We start from the raw sequence: 15,638 nt of genomic DNA, 5'->3' as shown, positions 1-15,638 counted from the left end.
GAACCCATTACAGGAGTGATGAGCTGTTAGTTTCTTTACATTGTCTTTCTATATAGTCCACTTGTATAAATTTGCCATTTGTGCACAGTGTAAAACTTACTTCAGTGTGCTAAATTTGGGTATCTAGCGTCTCAAGTTATCATTCATAGCGGTGAGCACATATTCCTATAAATATTCTGGTCAGGGCTCCTGACACATGAATGAAATGTATCCATAAGACTCTATTGATAGAGGCAACTAACCTTGTGGTTGCAAGCCTGTGAGGTGTATAAAGTGTTTCGACATGCAATGGGGCATATTCTTCCAGCCATATCGGTCCGAATTCTGGCATGCTGCGCAAACAAACTGTCTTTCTTAATTTGTACCAATTTTATTATGTGTTTTAGACAGTTTTTCCAACTTCTCTGACGAGGGGTAGTCTCGCTGTAAACTGCTTGTTGGAAAAGAAACGCTATCTTGTGACACTGCGTGCCTAAGAATGCACTACAATTGTGGCGCACAATACTGACACAAAGAAAGCCAACTAATATGTGGTGTAACTTTACATTAAAGTAATATGTATCAAAACAACTTATTTTAGGATGAAAGATTTCCAAAAGGTACTGGACTGGACTCAGGGACTCGTATCCAGTCTGTTCTTTGCTTACCAATAGTTACAGCAATTGGCGATCTCATTGGAATTCTGGAACTTCATAGGCATTGGGGAAGGGAAGGCTTCCGCTTATGTCACCAGCAGGTAAGCTTTGGGTAGTAATAGATGCCATAACGGTAATGCAGCTGGAATCTGCAGAGTTAAATATATAGTCTTGACTTGTAGTAGGCTTTGTTTCTAGATTTAATGTACAGCTGCCTGCCTTGATAACTTTGCAGAATAGGTTCACATGACTTTAAATGCTATTTGTATGCACTGTGATGTTAACAATGGAAAGATCTGGCTCTTAGAGGGGCTCCTTTTTATGACCACCAAATACTGTTATAAGGTATATGTGAAGAGGTTGGTTGTCCAGCCTCCCACAACTAGCCATAGATTAGTTTTAAATTGGTAGCCAAGACTAGCACAATATACCTTGGTTATAGTGCACCTGCTTGACACTGTTTGGGTCGACTGTGTGCATACTCATAAGCTGTAATGTCTGACGTTGCACTGTACTCTGAGGAGTCGACATGTGACGCCTCCCAAGTTTTATAATATAGTAACTGTTATTGCTCTATTGTGGTAATTTTCTGTCTAGTACAGTGTAAAATCATAAAATATTAGTTACTTGATTTCTATTTTATGTAAAGTACGTTTTTCTTACTAATGGGATTTTTTTTTTATTTTTTTTTATTATAAATATATATAAGGTGGCAACGGCAAATCTTGCTTGGGCTTCAGTAGCAATACATCAAGTACAAGTAAGTGCCTATGCTTCTTTCCCAGAATCTTGGCTTTCCAGTATTTTTGTGATGACACACTTGGGTCATCTATTTTTATACAGTTTGTAGAGGGGTTGGTGGAGATGGGTGGTGGCCAAACGAAAATATTAAACCTTCAGTTATTGATCATGCCAGCACGACACATCTGTGATTTAGTTAATGTGGAACCATTTTAATAATTTGTTTTCTTATATTGTTTTGTATTTTACTATGTTAGGTGTGCAGGGGATTAGCAAAGCAAACTGAGCTGAATGACTTTCTACTAGATGTGTCCAAGTAAGTACATCACTGATGCTCCATCACTGGTTAATACAATACTTTTAGAGTGGCTGAGTATTGAATGAAGCATGAATGAAGCCTTCGTTTTGGAACAAACAAAAAAAAACGAGAAAAAAAGGCAAATTGGACAGAATTTCAAACAAAACCCCCAAAATGGGCTGGACAAAATTGTTGGCACCTTTCCACAATTGTGGTTAAACAACTTTGTTCCAAGTATGTGATGCTCATTGAAACTCGCCTGTGGCAAGTAACAGGTGTGGGTAGTATGAAAATCACACTTGAAACCAGATAAAAAGGGGAGAACTTGAGTCAGTCTTTGCATTGTGTTCTGGAGAACAGAAAGCAGAGAGGAGAACTGTTTTAGGACTTGAGAAGCAAAATTTTGAAAAATATCAACAATCTCAAGGTTACAAGTCCATCGCCAGAGATCTTAATGTTCCTTTGTCCACGGTGCACAACATAATCAAGAAGTTTACAACCCATAGCACTATACTTAATCTCCCTGGACGTGGATAGCAGAGAAAAATGTATAAAAAATTGCAACTCAGGATAGTCCGGATGGTGGATAAGCAACCACAATCGAGTTCCAAAGAAATTCAAGCTGTCCTGCAGGCTCAGGGTGAATCTGTGTGAATGTGAACTATACGTCGACATTTGAATGAATTGAAATGCTATGGCAGGAGCCCACTGCTGACAGACATAAAAAAGCTAGACTGCAGTTTGCCAAAATCCTTCTGGAAAAGCATCTTGTGGACAGATGAGACCAAGATAGAGCTTTTTGGTAAAGCACAACATTCTACTGTTTAGTGAATATGGAAAGAGGCCTACAAAGAAAAGGAGACAGTACCTGCAGTCAAATATGGTGGCAGTTCAAAGATGTTCTGGGTTTTTGTTTTGTTTTTTGCTGACTCTGGCACTGGGTGCCTTGACTGTGTGCAAGGCATCATGAAATCTGAAGATTTTGGGTCACAATGTAGTGCCCAGTGTCAGAAAGCTGGGTTGGCATCCTAAGTCATGGGTCTTCCAGCAGGGTTATAAGCCCAAATATACTTCTATGAGCACCCAGAAATGGATGAAAAAGCGGTGGAGCGTTCTGAAGTGGTCAGCAATGAGTCCAGATCTAAATCCCATTTGCAAAAGAACAATGGTCCAAAATTCCAGTTGATAAATGTAAAAAACATGTTGATGGTTATAGGAAGCGATTGATTGCAGTTTTTTATTCCAAAGGGTGTGCAACCAATTATTAAGTGGAGGGTGCCAACAGTTTTGTCCGGCCCATTTTTGGGGGTTTTGTGTGAAATTAGATCAAATTTTCCTTTTTTTCTTAGTTTTTTTTGTGTTGTTCCAAACACACACAAAATAGATAAGCATGTGTATAACAAAATGTGTAATTGCAATAATTTTTTGGGAGAAATACTTAATTCTCTGGAACAATTTCAAGGTTGCCAACACTTTCTGCCATGTGTTGGTCAAAATTACTGTTATTGTGCACAGTTAAGCAAGTTGAAGATGAAATGATCTCTAATAAGGCTGAAGTTAAAGATAACCTATTTCCTTTGCATTTTAGGCAAAAACGAATCTACAGGGTGGGCCATTTATATGGATAGACCTAAATAAAATGGGAATGGTTGGTGATATCAAGTTCCGGTTTGTGGCACATTAGTATATAGGAGGGGGAAAACTTTTCCAGATGGGTGGAGACCATGGCGGCCATTTTGAAGTCGGCCATCTTGGATCCAACTTTCTTTTTTTTCAATGGGAATAGGGTCATGTGACACATCAAACTTATTGACAATTTCATAAGAAAAACAATGGTGTGCTTGGTTTTAACGTAACTTTATTCTTTCATGAGTTATTTACAAGTTACTCTTTGTTTACAGCCATTGACATGTCGCAGAGGTTAACATGTGAGGAGCGGATAGAAATTGTGTTGATGTTTGGTGAACGCAGTACGGGGGTCATTACAGCAGATTTCAATGCAAGACACCCTACGAGATCACCCATCTCCCATGCTACAGTTAGCAAACTGCTTGCTAAATTTTGTGAAACAGGTTCAGTGTTAAATTTGCCAAAATGTGGACGCAAGAAAACTGACACTAATGAAGAAACATCAGTGGCTGTCTTAGCTTCATTCAGCAAGAGCCCACAGCGTAGCACTCACCGCATGTCACTGGAGAGTGGCATCAGTCGAATATCCCTTCGGCAGATATTTTCTACTCACAAATGGCACCCTTACAAAATCCAGCTGCTGCAGCATCTCAAAGAGGATGACCCCGATCGGCACTGAATTTGCAGAATGGGCAAAATAAAAATTGGAACAGGACCATCAGTTTACACAGAACATTATGTTCAGTGATGAGCCAAACTTTTTTGTGAATGGTGAAGTTAACAAAAAAAAAACACCGCTATTGGTCTGACACTAACCCACAGTGGATTGATCCCTCCAAGACTGTTGGAACACAAAACTTGATGGTATGGTGTGGTATATGGGGTACAAAGATAGTGGGGCCATTCTTCATCAATGGAAACCTCAATGCCACTGGATATCTGAAATTGGTACATGGTGATATGTTGCCCTCTTTATTCACTGAAGATGGCACGTTCCCTGAGTTTTTCCAACAAGATGGTGCACCACCACATGGGTGTCAGGTCCGAGTATTCCTACATGAACAGTTTCCTGGAAAGTGGATTGGTCGTCATGGGCCAGTTGAATGGCCACCAAGGTCTCCCGATCTGACCCCCTTAGACTTTTATCTTTTGGGGTCATCTGAAGGCAAATTGTCTATGCTGTTTAGATACGAGATGTGCAGCTTCTGAAACAACGGATACTGGAAGCCTGTGCTAGCATTTCTTCTGCGGTGTTGCTATCAGTGTGTCAAGAGTGGGAGAAGAGGGTTGCATTGACAATCCAACACAATGGGCAGCACTTTGAACACATTTTATAAATGGTCATAAACTTGTAAAAAACTCATGAAAGAATAAAGTTACGTTAAAACCAAGCACACCATTGCTTTTCTTATGAAATTCTCAATAAGTTTGATGTGTCACATGACCCTTTTCCCATGGAAAAAATAAAGTTGGATCCAAAATGGCCGACTTCAAAATGGCCGCCATGGTCACCACCCATCTGGAAAAGTTTGCCCTCTCCCATATACTAATGTGCCACAAACAGGAAGTTGATATCACCAACCATTCCCATTTAATTTAGGTGCATCCATATAAATGGCCCATTTTCATCTCTTGTAAAAAATGTCTACTTATTTTTTTATTACAAAAGGGAAAATGTGCCAGTGCAAAAGTTTGGGCATCCTTGTAGATTTGTGTGCTCAGATAACTTTGACCAAGGTTTCAGAACTTAATTAGCCTGTTAGTGAACAAGCCATAACCCTATCTTCGTTGGGAAAGTCCAGGTGATGCAAATTTTCCCGCTTTATAAAAACCCAGCCTCCTCTAACCTTGTGCCAAAAAAGAGCAGCCATGGGTTCTAATAATCGGCTGCCTATCACTCTAAAAATGAAAATGGTGAAGGCCCACAAAACAGAAGAAGGCTATAAGAAAATAGCAAAGCGTTTTTAAGTTGCCCTGTTCTCAGTTCGAAATGTAATTAAGTAATTGCAGTTAACAGGAACACTGAAGTTAAAGATAAGGTCTGGAAGACCAAACTAAATTTCAATGAGAGCTACTCGTAGCATTGCTAGAGATGTACATCAGAACCCCCACTTGACTGCAAAAGACCTTCATAAAGATTTATCAGACTTTGGAGTTGTGGTACATAGTGCTACTGTTCAGAGATACCTGCACAAATATGGCCTTCATGGAAGAGTCATCAGAAAAAAAACTCTCCTGCGTCTTCACCATAAAATTCAGCGTCAGAAATATGCAAAAGAACAGCTAAACAAGCCTGATGCATTTTGGAAACAAGTCCTATGAACTGATGAGGTTAAAATAGAACTCTTTGGCCACAATGATCAAAGGTATGTGTGGAGAAAAAAGGGCACAGAATTTTAGGAAAAGAACATTTCACCAACCATTAAGCATGGGGGTGGCTCAATCATGCTTTGGGGTTGTGTTGCAGCCAATGGCACGGGGAACATTTCACGGGTAGAGAGAAGAATAGATTCATTAAAATTAGAACAAATTCTTGATACAAACATAACACCATCTGAAAAAATGCTGAAGTTGAAAAGAGGATGGCTTTTACAAATGAATAATGATCCTAAACACACAAGAAAATTCACAAAAGACTACCTCAAAGGCACAAGCTGAAGGTTTTACAATGGCCCTCACAGTCCCCAGATCTGAACATCATTTAAAATCTGTGACTAGACCTCAAAATAGCAGTGCATGTAAGATGACCCAGGAATCTCACACAACTGGAAGAATGTTCCAAGGAAGAATGGACGAAAATCCCTCAAACAAGAATTGAAAGACTCTTGGCTGGTTACAAAAAGCATTTACAAGCTGTGATACTTTCAGAAGGGGGTGCTACTGTGTAATAACCTTGCAGGGTGCCCAAACTTTTGCATCCGCCCATTTTTTTCCTTTTTATAATTTTTAAAATGTAAAAAATGACTAATTTTTTTTGTCTAAAATAAAAAAGAAGGCTGTTTCATTGGCTGTAAGCCATAATCCTCAACATTAAGAGAAATAAACACTTGAAATAGATCACTCTGTCTGTAATGACTATATATAATATGAGTTTCACTTTTTGTATTGAAGAACTGAAATAAATTAACTATTTGATGACATTCTAATTTAGTGAGATGCACCTGTATCTCTGCATGGGGTCATGAAAGTATTTGACCAATATTCACTTATGATAGTGTTAAAATGCTATACACGTACAATGATACATAAAACTATTCCACATATAGAGTATATGAATAATATCCTCAGTGTTTCAACCCACGTACCATCGGTTAAGCAGAGGACCAGAATATCTGTAACCTCATTCTTAGACATGGCAGCGGCAGTTGCGATCACTAAAGGACACCTGAACACTGGCTTTTCTGGGTGATCATTTTTATCAGAAGCCTGTGACAATTTATAGCAATAGGAAAAGAATTACCTGCTTATACCACTAGCTTTGGCACATATAGCCACACGCCATTGGGACAGGGACATGGAAGTGGATGTTATGGCATGGTCAAGTACCACGTGCTAATGCAGCTACATAACAAAACACAGTAACCAGGCCACCAGAAAACAAAGCAGCTCTTCTGCAACTGGTATTTCAACATTTTGCTCAAAATGTTTATTGATTTAAGACTTGTAAAATTAAGAGCATGGTTTGGGCACATGAGTAATTTATTATTCTTTACTAGTGATAAGCGAGCATACTCGCAAGTACTCGGTACTCGCCCGAGCATCTCAGTACTCGAGATGCTCGAAGCTCGCAGAGTACTTGCGAGTTGCTCAGGTCCCCTTCCTGCATGTTTGGTGCTCTTTAGAGTCCCAATCAACATGCAGGGATTGCCTGCCACTCATTGTAATGCCGCAGCCATGTTGGTTGTGGCATTACAGTGATTGACTGGCCGCACAGCGTCATCAGGTCTATATCAGACCTGCCGCCACTGTGCTCGTCACGGTCACTCCGGAATCAGGCAGAGTAGGGAGAGGTGCTGCTGCGTCAGGGAGAGATTTGCTTGTGTATTAGGTAGTGTAGGGAAAAAAAACGTATATTGCACATATCCATCTTAACAAACAGTCCTTTTGAGGACTAATCCATCTGCAGAGATATCAGGCAGGCAGGTTATATAGGCAGGCAGGGTATATAGCAGACTGCAGTGCATATAGCACAAGGGGCTCCATTCCAATTCTGCCTTCTGCTGCTGTTAGATATTTCTAGACAAAGTCCCAGGTCTCAGGGGCCAGGAATACTTTTTTTGGGATCTTAATCCTCATTATTTGCTTAAAAAGCAATCCAGAGAACACAGTTTTTCTGCGCCATTTGCTTGTTGGCACTGCAGAATACAGCCAGGTCCTTTCCATATTACAGCGCTAGAAATCCAGCTATTTAAAACTGTGTTTTCTCCGTTACACAGATCACATATACGTTGTCAGAAAATACTGCCATTTCTGGCCTCCATTAAAAATTTCTTTCTGTGTGTTCGTGCAGCAATTCACACCAGTTTGCTGTTCAAACTAGCTACCTACAGGTCAGGTATTTAAAACTCTGTTTTCTCCGTCACACGGATCACATATAAGTTAGTTCCAAACTCAGTCATTTGTAATGACCGTGGAAGATACTATCCTCCATTCAAAATGGACAAGGCACGTGGCAAGGGACGGGGAACTGGACGTGATGGTGATGGTGCATGCAGAGGCCGAGGACAAGGCCGTGGGCAAGCTGAAATTGTGCCACAACAAACACCCACATCTTCTCACCTGACCTTCCTGTCCCAATTCCTAGGGGACCGCAGCACACCACTATTGAACTCAGAGCAGTGTCAAAAGGTTGTTGGTTGGATAGCGGATAATGCTTCCAGTCACTTAGCCACCACCACCACCCTGTCTGCCACATGGTCAAGTCTCAGTAGTTGTGAGTCTGGACCGCATATTCCTCACCCTTATCCTCCTTCCTCCCACCATGCCGAGTCCCCGGAGACAACTAATCCCACACTTGGACACTCTGAAGAGCTGTTCACTTTTCCATTTATAGATTCGGGCCTCTCGCCCGGTCCACTTGAAGCGGAGCAAGAGATCGCATGTAGCGATGCCCAAATATTTGAGCAGCCACGGTCACACGAAGGCGACGGTGGGAAAGTGTCACAAGAGGTGGACGATGATGAGACACAATTGCCAGAAAGTCAGGAGGAGGACCAGGGAACGGAAGTGGAAAACGAGGTGGTGGATGATATAGTAACTGACCCAACCTGGCAGGAGGACATGCAGAGCGAAGAGAGCAGCACACAGGGGGAGGGAGGCAGAGCACCCCAACAGGCAAGAAGAAGCAGTGTGGTGGCGGCAGACAGAAGGAAGGCAACCGTTCCCCGTAACACCAACACGAAGGAAGTTGCCTGTACAACTGTTAGGTCTTCTCGAGTCTGGTTGTTTTTTAAAAACTCTGCCGATTAACCCCAAAAAGGCAATTTGCACCTGCCAGGCCAGCATCAGCAGGGGTGGCAAAATGACCAGCCTGACCACCACCAGCATGATCAGGCACATGACAGCAAAGCACCCAACTTTGTGGGCCGAACCCCAGGGTCCAGGAAGAGTGTCTGCAGGTGGCACCATTTCTTCTTCCGCTGTTGTGCATGCACCTGCCCTGCACCTGTCGTTGCACACTCTCAAGTAGCAGCATCAGGAAGCACGTCCACGTCCTTGTCCCAGCGCAGTGTTCAGTTGTCCATACCTCAGTCCTTGGAACGCAAGCACAAATACGCAGCCAACGCCCCACAGGCCACACTACTAAATTCTCACATTTCTCGACTGCTTGCCCTTGAATTGTTGCCTTTTAGGCTTGTGGAGACGGAAGCATTCCGTAACCTGATGGCGGCGGCCGTCCCTCGGTACTCTGTCCCCAGCCGCCACTATTTCTCCCGGTGTGCCGTCACCGTATTACACAAGCACTTGTCCCAAAACATTAGCCGTGCCCTCAACAACGCAGTTACCGGGAAAGTCCACCTAATCACCAACACGTGGACAAGTGCTTGTGGGCAGGGACAGTACATCTCGCTGATGGTACACTGGGTTAACATAATGGAAGCCGGGACACAGTCGGACCTTGGGATGGAACACATCCTGCCGACACCAAGGATTGCGGGCCCTAGTTCAATCAGGGTTTCCCCCACGGTCTACGGCTTCTGCACCTCCTCCTCCTCCTCTTCAGCCTCCATCTCCGAAATGACCTCATCAGTCACAAGCTGGAAGCACTGCAGCACTGCCTCGGCCAAGCGGCAACAGGCTGTGCTGAAGCTAATATGCTTAGGTGACAAACCGCACAATGCTGAAGAGTTGTGGACCGCTCTGAAAGAGCAGGCAGATCTGTAGCTCACACTGCTGAACCTACAGCCAGGCATGGTCGTGTATGACAATGACCGGAACCTGGTGGCGGCTCTGAGGCGAGGCGAGCTCACACACGTACCATCCCTGGCCCATGTGCTTAACCTCGTGGTTCAGCGGTTTGTCAAATCCTACCCGAAGCTGCCGTATCTGCTTGTTAAAGTACGCCGCCTGTGTGCCCATTTTAGAAAGTCACCTATAGCCTCCACCGCCCTTGCAGTGTTTCAACAGCGTTTGCAGCTTCCGGCTCACAGACTGGTGTGTGATGTCCCCATGCGTTGGAACTCTACACTGCAGATGTTGGGAAGGATTTGTGAGCAGAAGAGGGCAGTTGTTGAGTACCAGCATCAACAAGGCCGTCGGTATTCAGTTCAGACTCCACACATAAGACCTCAGGAGTGGACAAGGATGTCAGACATATGTACCATCCTCCAAAACTTTGAGGACTCCACCAAGATGGTGAGCGGCGATGACTCTATAATTAGCATCACCATCCCGCTTCTCTGTCTTTTGAAACGCTCTGCTCACAATCAGGATGCATTTCAGGCGGAGCACGATGAGATGGAGCAAGGAACCATACTGGGTGATTACACACTGCCCAGCCTCATCTCATCCCAATGTGGATTGGGTGACAATAAGGAGGAGGAGGAGGAAGGACAGGAGCTAGTTTCATGCGCTATAGACGGTACTACCTGCACAGCTGTCATACCGTCTGTTCAGTCTGGATGGCCAGAGGATAGAGAGGAGGAGGAGGAGAGCATGGTCAGTCATCCTCTTGGTGAGGACACGGAAGTCTTGCCTGTTAGTAGTCTGGCAAGCATGGCTGAGTTTATGTTATGCTGCCTTTCCCATGACCCTCGCGTTCTCAAAATTTTTGGTGACAGTCATTACTGTTTGGTGACACTTCTAGACCCACGCTACAAGGAGAACTTTATATCTCTTATTCCTGAGGCGGCCAGGTCTACAAAAATGGGGCTGTACCAGAAGGCCCTTGTTGCGGAACTATTAAAAAAAATTCCCATCGGAAAACGCTGGCGGCAGAGAGCATACTTGGACAACCAAGGAGTACAGGCGAGAGAGACACAACTTCAATCCAGCAGAGGCAGGGGAACACTGTCAAAGTTCTGGGAGAGTTTTCTCATCCCCTCCCAAGGAGTGCAAATTTTGGGAAGATGATGAGGGAGTACCTTACCGACCGTACCAACGTCCTCCGTGATTCCTCTGTGCCTTATAATTATTGAGTATCCAATCTGTATACGTGGAATGAACTAGCTCTCTATGCCTTGGAGATCCTGGCCTGCCCTGCCGCCAGCGTTTTATCAGAGCAGGTTTTTAGTGCCGCTGGTGGAATTATAACTGATCAGCGCATCCGCCTGTCAAGGGCTGGATTGGGCCAGACTTCTCAACACCACCGAATGATAGCAGCGTAACATAAACTCAAATCAGTGTCTTTTCTTGGGAGGTGTATTCCCATGCACCTTTTCACACCCAGACATGGGTATACACTGCTCTTGCTCTTGTCCTCCTCCTTCTCCTCATCTTCCACCACCTTATCACCAGGGTGACCGTGGTCTGTGATGCAACACCCACATAATTTTTTTAAAGGGTGTTTATGATGCCCGTAAAAAAATTTTTTATATACAGTATGTTCATGTATACCCCCCAGGGGTAAATGTTTGTCAGCCCATACACTTAGTGCATGGGCATTACAAGTATAGGAGGCCCGCTCCTTCTAATGGGAACATTTTTTATGAGGCCCTCCTCTACGTCTCTTCCAAGGGGCATTGGAGTGCCTCCCAATTTTTGGCAGCCCTTGAATTTACTGCATAGGCAAACACAATGGGAGACCTACTTCCTAATAATGGGAATATTGTTTTCAGGAGGCCCCCCTCTAAGTCTCTTCAAAGAGGTATTGGGGTGCGTCCAAATTTTGGACAGCCCGGGCACTCACTGCATAGGCAATAACAGTATAAGAGACCCACTCTTTAGTAATGAGAACAATAAAACCTAGCCGACTCATTGCTCTCTAAGAATAGTGAGGGCCGACTGCTGGCCCTTTAAGAATAGTAAAGGCCGCCTGATGGCCCTATAAAAATAGGCTTTGTGACTCGGAGTCCCTCCTTCATAAATGAAACACGATGTGTCTGATATTTCATACACCACATGGCTAGATAAGGTAGTAAAATGTTAAAATGACATTTTCTGGTGAATGCATTTGTCACGGTTGAAAGCAATGCAAAAGTGAAAAAAACGCATCAAAAACGCTACGTGTGAACATAGCCCAAGGTGTGGAGGAGCATTTTTGTTTTTGGTTATTTATTTTGCTTTATATACAAGTCATTACCCTGGAAAGGATGTTCCTTAACATATTTCCCAGGAAATGCCATTTTGGTTTCTTTTTGGTATGTTTTATTGTGAGTCCGTAAAAGTGGCGTAATACTCTGACAACGTTGTTGACAGAAGTGACCTCGGAGTCAGAAATGCTTCCAGGGGTCTTCCCCATGCTGTTCCCATGTCATGTGAGCACTGTTCCCATCGATTTGGGCAATTTTTAGGCCCTCTGCAGACCGCCGGTGGAGCCGCCTGAAAAATGCTTGAGTTTCCCATAGACTTACATTGGGCTCGTTGCTCGGGTCGTGCACCCGAGTATTCCAATGTGCTCGATCCGAGCATCGAGCACCCGAGCATTTTAGTGCTCGCTCATCACTATTCTTTACATAAGATCTTGGATAGAAAATCTTCTAATTGCCTATTGGGGTGGATTTGCTCGTTAGTATTTGATCTCAGCCTTGCAGTGTGATTACTATACTACAGGGAGTAACCGTCGTGTTATCCCTAATATGATCAGTTATGCATGTATAACTATTGTATTGTAGAGTGGTATGATAGGCATGATACACTACAACAGAGGAGTATTGGAGTGCAGTGTATATTAGAGGCAGGAGAGCTACACAGAAGTCAGCAAATGGTTTAAATAAAAAGCAAAAAACTCTTAAGTGTTTCGAAATAAAAATAGCTTTTTTTTTCTTTTTTAAAATAAGGTTTTCATTAATGCCATAAACTCAACATGTAACCGCGATGATGAAAGTCATTAAAAATAAAAGATTTGTAGTTCCTTCTCCCCTCTGAATGAATACTTAACGTCCTGCTTGACAGATGTCCCTTTTCCTGAAGTCACACAGCATAGTGACTAAAAGTCACGCAGGAGGAGGCGGTACTGGGCGGGGAATAGAGCTGGAGTGACAGAGGCTTCTGATCTACCATAACTATTTGAATATCCCTTCAATCGCTGATTTCTCAGTAATGGAGGGACGACGACATGGCTATGTATAGGTATTGCTGGACTTCTCATACTAATAGAAATCATGCTAATAGATTCTCTTTAATATCTGCTCCACTCCGATCAGCACCTGTCAGGAAAGTCCACATATTTTCATTACATTGAGTTATGTCTACTTCACTCTGAAAATAAATTTTCTTCTTTTACAGAACATATTTTGATAACATAGTTGCAATAGATTCTTTACTTGAACATATAATGGTAAGTGAAAATGTAATTTGTCATGTTCTACTCTTTTAGATTATTCTTATGAATTGTTTTTAATACCAAATTATTAATTTGTCATATGATGTCTTTATTAACGCCAGTGCTAGCGACAGTCCATACATTAGCATATGCTGTATTTAGCAGCTCACTAACATGGCTCATCTTTCATTGCTAAACTAAAGGATTCCACTGGTCATAGAGACAACCTAGGAAGCCACATCTCCAATAGTATAGTACTTGTGATAGTCTATCTAGTTTTTGGTTTTCAGAGAGGACACGAGTCCGGAATTCCTTTGTAATGGCTTGTCATTTTCCAATATCAGGAAACGCTTACTGCCCCCCCCCCCCCCCCACACACACTTTTTTTTTATAGTTGGTTTTAACATGCAGAGTCTGGAATTTAAAAAAAAATGGATGGTTTCAAGTAGAGGGCAAGTTTCAGAGTACCTTCTTAACCTAATTACAGATTTCACATTTTTATAATACTCACAAGAGACAACCGTGTGTTTTCCTTGCAGATATATGCAAAGAACCTGGTGAATGCAGATCGCTGTGCACTCTTTCAGGTAGACCACAAAAACAAAGAGTTGTATTCTGATCTTTTTGACATTGGTGAAGAGGATGAAGGAAAGCCAGTTTTCAAGAAAACCAAAGAAATCAGGTGAAGGAACAAATATTGGCGTAAATGTTGAATGTACATTGGTTTGTTGAGTTTTAGCTCTTGTTTGTATTTTAAACAGTTTGGCTTTGTTTTTCTCTCCTCTTTGCTACATATAGATTTTCCATTGAAAAAGGTATAGCTGGTCAGGTTGCCAGGACTGGTGAAGTTCTGAACATTCCTGATGCCTATGCAGATCCACGCTTTAATAGGTAATACAGTTATATCCTACATAATTGACACTTCCTATATACTTGATTTTAATTATGAGTTTTATTCCTACAATCCTACAGCGCCTTTCAGGACCATATAATGTAAATATGCCTCACATGGGGCTGGTTGTGTTACATAGCTGGCAGTTGCCTATACTTGCCACAATCTGTGCTAGCTCAGATTGCTGCAGGTTAACACCTTAGATGCCACAATCCATAGTTATCGGAGACTTTAAATGGTTAGATAGTGGGGGTGCAAGCCCTTTTATATGTACATATGCATATAATAATTATTATTATTTTTTTTTTAACAAAAATCAAATCCACATTCAAGGGTGAAATCCACTGTAAAGATTCCACAAGCAATCCACTATAAAATTGACATGCGTCGTTTTTAAAAATCAACAGTATGATCAAAATTCTTTACAGATTTATTTTTCCAATACAATTGAATGGGTTTGTAGTAGATTGGTGGTCAGGTGACTGACCATTGCAGAGATGTTAGGTCATGGCAGACCCGATCGGCTCCTTTTAAAAAAGAGAAAAAAAAGTGTAGCCCTAATTCTCAGGACAAGCATTTTCAAATCTTTATTTGACATTTGAAAGCATACAAGCCCATACTGTCCACGTTCCCAGAGTAGGGTATCTATTACCGTATTTTTCGGACTATAAGACGCACTTTTTTTCCTCCAAAATTTTGGAGGAAAGTGGGGGGTGCGTCTTATAGTCCGATATACATAAATACTGTGGTGGTGGGGGATGTGGGGGAAGCGACAGTGGCAGAGTAGCGGTGCCCAGGAGGCAGCATCTGCCTGCTGCAGCCTACACTGTGCCCGCTACTAAAGAAAATGAATATTCACTGCTCCCCACGCCCTTGGGCGTGGGGAGCAGTGAACATTCATTTTCCTTAATAACGGCATACTGTGCCTGCAGCGCGGCTCCTGGTAAGTATGGCACCCTATATCTATGGCCCCCCTCATCCCGGTATGTATGGCCCCCTTCATCCCTGTATGTATGGCCCCCTCATTCAGGTATGCTTGGCACCCCCTGATCCCCGTCACGCTACACAGAAAAAAAACAACTTTCATACTCCCCTCCTCTCATCCAGCGCTGTGTCACGCTCTGTTCCCCACGCCGGGACTGCGTGCGTGGAGAGCAGTGACCATTCATTCTCCCTAATAGCGCGCACTCTGTAGCCGCAGCACAGCTCCTGCTGCGCTCTGTGGTCAGCTTTCCCGCTATTAAAGGCCATGAACATTCAACACACTCATGGGGAGCAGTGACTATTACGGCACAGAGCGTGACACAGCGCTGGAGGACAGAGGAGGTGAGTATGAGTGTTTATTTTTTTTCTGTGTAGCGTGACGGAGATCAAGGAGTGCCAAGCATACCAGGATGAGAGAGCCATACATACAGGGATGAAGGGGGCCATATATACTGGGATGAGGCATGAGGAGGGCCATACATACAGGGATGAGGCATTTTTCTCCTCTAAAACCTAGGTGCATCTTTTGGTTCGGTC

General features: G+C 43.0%; 1 protein-coding gene across 5 annotated transcripts in view; it reads left to right on the top strand.

Moving 5' to 3' along the window:
• Positions 1–15,638, top strand: part of PDE10A (phosphodiesterase 10A) — a 662,280-nt gene that overhangs the window by 608,694 nt on the left and 37,948 nt on the right. For all 5 annotated transcript variants that reach the window (XR_012318032.1, XM_073671427.1, XM_073671428.1 and 2 more), the window contains 6 exons: positions 581–736; positions 1,345–1,395; positions 1,634–1,692; positions 13,189–13,240; positions 13,765–13,907; positions 14,024–14,116. Coding sequence is in view for 4 of the 5 variants with exons in the window: in XM_073671427.1 (XP_073527528.1) it covers positions 581–736; positions 1,345–1,395; positions 1,634–1,692; positions 13,189–13,240; positions 13,765–13,907; positions 14,024–14,116 (554 nt within the window). In the remaining variant the exon portion in view is untranslated. The remainder of the gene's footprint in view (positions 1–580; positions 737–1,344; positions 1,396–1,633; positions 1,693–13,188; positions 13,241–13,764; positions 13,908–14,023; positions 14,117–15,638) is intronic.

Source organism: Phyllobates terribilis, unplaced genomic scaffold (genome assembly GCF_046119375.1).
Source record: "Phyllobates terribilis strain yellow unplaced genomic scaffold, ASM4611937v1 Scaffold_3__8_contigs__length_932513732, whole genome shotgun sequence".
Taxonomy (NCBI): domain Eukaryota; kingdom Metazoa; phylum Chordata; class Amphibia; order Anura; family Dendrobatidae; genus Phyllobates; species Phyllobates terribilis.
The sequence above is the reverse complement of the archived record's forward strand: the minus strand, read 5'-3'. Positions and strand labels throughout refer to the sequence as shown.